The 4,516-nt window shown below is 58.9% G+C and overlaps 1 protein-coding gene across 1 annotated transcript; it reads left to right on the top strand.

Moving 5' to 3' along the window:
• Positions 1-1,424: 1,424 nt before the first annotated feature.
• Positions 1,425-3,305, top strand: LOC119365872 (UDP-glycosyltransferase 88B1-like). Its single transcript, XM_037631511.1, has one exon. It carries the CDS (start codon positions 1,513-1,515, stop codon positions 2,962-2,964), a length of 1,452 nt encoding a protein of 483 aa, XP_037487408.1. The 5' UTR covers positions 1,425-1,512; the 3' UTR covers positions 2,965-3,305.
• Positions 3,306-4,516: the final 1,211 nt, after the last annotated feature.

Below are 4,516 nucleotides of genomic sequence, written 5' to 3'. Positions count from 1 at the left end.
CTAGACTACTTTCCGGTCTTCGCCAAGCTTCCTCGAACACCAGACCTCATGGTTGCACCACTACAACCAGAAGTGATACTGGATCACCGAATGGTCAAGAAGGGCAACACTTCAGCCGTTCAGGTTCGTGTGCAGTGATCATCTCACTCTCCGGATTCAGCTACCTGGGAAGACTACACTGTGCTTCGTCGTCGTTACCCTACGGCTCAATGTTGGGACGACGCTGCTTCCGCTCAAGGGGGGCAATTGTCACACCTACTACCACCTGAGCAGTGGACTATGAGGGGGAAAGGGCTCGATGTGAGTATGGGCTGAGCCCAGTGGGGCGCATGTGGCAGATACGCGTGTGTAGAGTGTGTGTGTGTGTCTGTATTAAACACCTCGTCCGCGTGAGACAATGCAGCGAGAAAAACACTCACAATTTAAATCTCATCCCCTTTCTCCTACCTCCCTCACCCTCTTCCTCTCATCGTCCCCAAATTCTCCTCGGTGCGACCGACTCCGGCTGATCGGTTGTCACACTAACCTAGAATTGGGCTTAGTCGATCAGATCGAGCCCAGCAGATTCAGAGTCACATCCAGAAAAAAAAAACGCACGAATAGCAAAGCAAGATCCAATGGCTACAAAATTGACTGACATAAATTTAAAACTCAAACAACTGACATATAGCTAAAGTGATTCTCTATCGTACACATTGGTCTCCATAATTGTTCTAGGTACGGTTCATAAGTATCTTTGTCGTATCTTCTGCAAGTGTTCATCAACATAATCGAAAAGAGAAGTGTACTGGGATGCAATACGGACAAATGGGTTTTTATCGAGCATCTCTCCATCAGCATGGTATGACATGCATGTAAGCACCGCATGACTAGCTAGTCTTTCCTCGTGACGAGTCAGCGTTGTTTCGTGATATGGCGTGGCAGCCAAACCAGCTGACCTGCCCATCCCCGTCGTGCACTTGCAGGTTGTTGGAATCAATTATCGGGAAGATATTGCTGGCAAGAGGCTCGCCGATGAGCCAACGGCCCAACCAGAGGACGGCGGAACAGCCAGCCGCTGCCGACGTCAGTCCACGCAAACCATGATGACGTTCACGAATCAACAAACTAAACTGTTCACGAACAATTTTTGTCTAGTAGTACAGGAACAATTGTTTGTGGACGGTCCACAGACGGAGACGTCCCGACGGCCCCGTCGGCTCGGCCTGCCCGTCGTGAGGAACATTTCCGGTACCACCGTGCCACCGCCAGAGGTGGTGGTGGCTCGAAGGCGATCGCCGTACGTGCTAGGACGTGGCTAGGATCCAATCACTCGTGAAGAACGTGTGCACTGCACTGTATCGTCGTCGGTGTTCCCACGTACGTACACAACGTTCACAAGTAGTAGTCCAAAAGAAACGTTCCTATATTCTCCCTATGTATTGCGCGTGACAGACACTTCCACCTCGGCCGGCAAGAACCACGACGGCAGGCTTCGATCACTCCTCACGTTTTGCCCGATAAAGTGCTGCAATGGCGAGCGCCAACGTCCTCCTCCTCCCGGAGCCCGGCTCGGGCCACCTCATGTCGCTCATCGAGGCCGGCAAGCGGCTGCTCGCTCACGGCGGAGACGGGCTCACCGTCACCGTGCTGATTGTCCGGCCAGCGACGCCCGAGTCGGCCTCCGAGGTCGACTCGCACGTCCGGCGCGTCGCGGCCTCCGCCTCTGGGCTCGGCATCCGGTTCCACCACCTCCCCGCCGTCGACCCGCCCACGGACTGCGCCGGCAACCTTCAGGAGTTCAAGTCCCGCTACATGCAGCTGCACGCGCCCCACGTCAGGGTCGCCGTGGCGGAACTCGGCGCCGCGGCGCTCGTCATAGACTTCTTCGCCACCGCCGTCATCGACGTGGCGCACGAGCTCGCCGTGCCCACGTACGTCTACTTCACGTCCACGGCCGCGCTGCTCGCGCTCACTCTGCGCCTGCCGGCGCTGGCCGTCGACTCCGACGCGTCCGACGACGGCGCGGTGGAAGTCCCGGGCATGCCGCCGGTTCCCGCGGGGTCTGTTCCGGGGTTTCTGGGCGATAATGAGAGCCCTAACTACGCGTGGTTCGTGTACCACGGCCGTCGCTTCATGGACGCCGACGGCATCATCATTAATACGGTGGACGCGCTCGAGCCCGGACTTCTCGCCGCGATAGCCGGAGGCCAGTGCGTGCCTGGACGACGCGCGCCGCCGCTATACCCGATCGGTCCAGTGATCGACCACGCCGTGGAAGCGTCGAACGAGCCCTGCGTCCGGTGGCTCGACGCGCAGCCTCGGGCGTCGGTGGTGTTCCTTTGCTTCGGGAGCCTGGGATGGTTCGACAGAGCCAAGGCGCACGAGGTGGCCGCGGGGCTGGAGCGCAGCGGGCACCGCTTCCTGTGGACGCTGCGCGGCCCTCCGGCCGCCGGCTCGCGGCACCCGACGGACGCGAACCTGGACGAGCTCCTCCCGGAGGGGTTCCTGGAGCGGACGGAGGGGCGGGGCCTGGTGTGGCCAACGCGGGCCCCGCAGAAGGAGATACTCGCGCACGCCGCCGTCGGCTGCTTCGTGACGCACTGCGGGTGGAACTCGACGCTGGAGAGCATGTGGCACGGCGTGCCGCTGGTGCCGTGGCCGCTGTACGCGGAGCAGCATCTGAACGCGTTCGAGCTCGTGTCCGTCGTCGGCGTGGCCGTGGCGATGGAGGTGGACAGGGAGCGGGACAACTTCGTGGAGGCGGCGGAGCTTGAGCGGGCGTTGAGACGCGTGATGTGCGGCGGGTCGGAGGAGGAGGGCGCCATGGCGAGGGAGAAGGCCATGAAGATGAAGGCCGCGTGCAGGCGGGCCGTGGAGGAGGGCGGCTCGTCCCACGCTGCGTTGCAGAGGCTGCGCCATGCAATTCGCAGCGGTACAACGACGTGCAACGGCGCAGCGCCTCCCAAGGAGACGACGTCGTGATCCGTCGCCGGCCGGGTTCCACTTCCACCGGTGGGCATGCAGCTCCCCTTATTTGAGTTTGCCTGCAGCTTTGGCTTTGGTTTGGCGGCGCTGGCGTTGTGAGTGTGAAGCCCTTCGAGTTCACGGCGGAACACCGTGGCAGACTGGCAGTTCGTCATTTCCATAGGTTCCAATATAAGATTGCAATGATTGACGGTAGATCGATCGAACCTTGTTGGATCGATTGTTTGCCCAAAATATAAATTTCTTCAGGATGGTCCAGTCACAGGCTTTGTAAATTGTCCCATTGAGGAAGAAGATGGTGGCAGCGGGGAATACACATGTGACAGATTGTCTCTGAACTCTGAAGTTGCGCAGAGGAGCAGAATGGGCAATGCCACGCATCAACCTGCAAAGGTACAGCTGGCATTTTCTTTCTTTCCAGAGAGCTGATTTTGTCCGGATTTTGTCCCTTTGGGTCGGCAAAACGGACGCCCATACCCCTTTTCGCTGATCGCCGGTCGGTGCACCTAACGGGCGGCATCATCCCAAACTTTATGTCCGTTTAAAACGAAAAATGCATTGTAAAATGCTTCAGAACATAAATATATTACAATAACTTAATTTAAAATTCCTCGATAGTCACAGCCCACACATAGTACTTAAGTTGAAATAAAAAAACATAAAAAAGATAGATCTACCGCCCGCTGCCGCCGATGTTGTGGCCGTCTTCAGGTGTCACCGTCCTCGTCCCTAGTCAGGTCGATGTAGGGAGGCGGCATCCAGAGGTAGGGCGGCTGCGTCCAGTGGCGGAGACAGGGGGGGCCAGTAGGGGCCCTGGCCCCCCTAACATTTTTCATCTAAGCCTAATATGCATATGAAAAGGTGATTATTTGCCATTAAATTGGTGTATTTTGATGCACCGGCCCTCCCCAATGAAGATTAGCAGCACTTGGCCCCCCTCATTCGATTTTCCTGGCTCCGCCACTGGGTGCGTCTTGTGCAGGTTGTGCTGGTGGCGGCGGCGGCGGTGACTACGGCGCCCACGCGGCCCGCGGGGCTGGCAGTGGCGACGGTGGGCTGCATGGCACCGTGGTCGTCCACGACCACGACTGCCCGTACAACGCCTGATTTCACACCGGGGTGGGCGGCCGGTCCTCCATCACCTCCCGCTTCACGTCCAGCTCTGGCACGCAGACATCTCCGGTGGCTGAGAGCGTCAACGTCTCCTCCAGCCCCTCCCATTGCTCCTCATGGCTGCGCTTGTACTCCCTCTCGGAATCCTCCATCACGGCATGCACCAGCCGCTCCTCCTCCTCGGTCGTCATGATGGGAGGTGGTGGTGGCGACGGCGACAAGGAGGGAGAGGGCGTCGCCAGGCAGCGCACTCTAGGCGGACTCGGTGCGCGCATACGTGGCACGCGGGGCGGGCTACGAGCACGACCGACCAAAATATTTTGCTAGTGCATGTCATGCTCGTCCTAGATCATGTGTTCCAGAGGGGCGAGTCGACGTCGTAGCGCCGGTCGACGAGGTAAGGTGCGGCCGCTCGCCAGGACGGGGGAATGGGCAC

The sequence above is a fragment of the Triticum dicoccoides genome, chromosome 2B (genome assembly GCF_002162155.2).
Source record: "Triticum dicoccoides isolate Atlit2015 ecotype Zavitan chromosome 2B, WEW_v2.0, whole genome shotgun sequence".
NCBI lineage: Eukaryota > Viridiplantae > Streptophyta > Magnoliopsida > Poales > Poaceae > Triticum > Triticum dicoccoides.
This window is presented reverse-complemented; position numbering and strand designations above follow the sequence as displayed.

What these genes read in the sequence shown, in the direction of transcription:
- LOC119365872 (XM_037631511.1), top strand. Translation starts at nt 1,513, where the DNA reads ATGGCGAGCGCCAACGTCCTCCTCCTCCCGGAGCCCGGCTCGGGCCAC.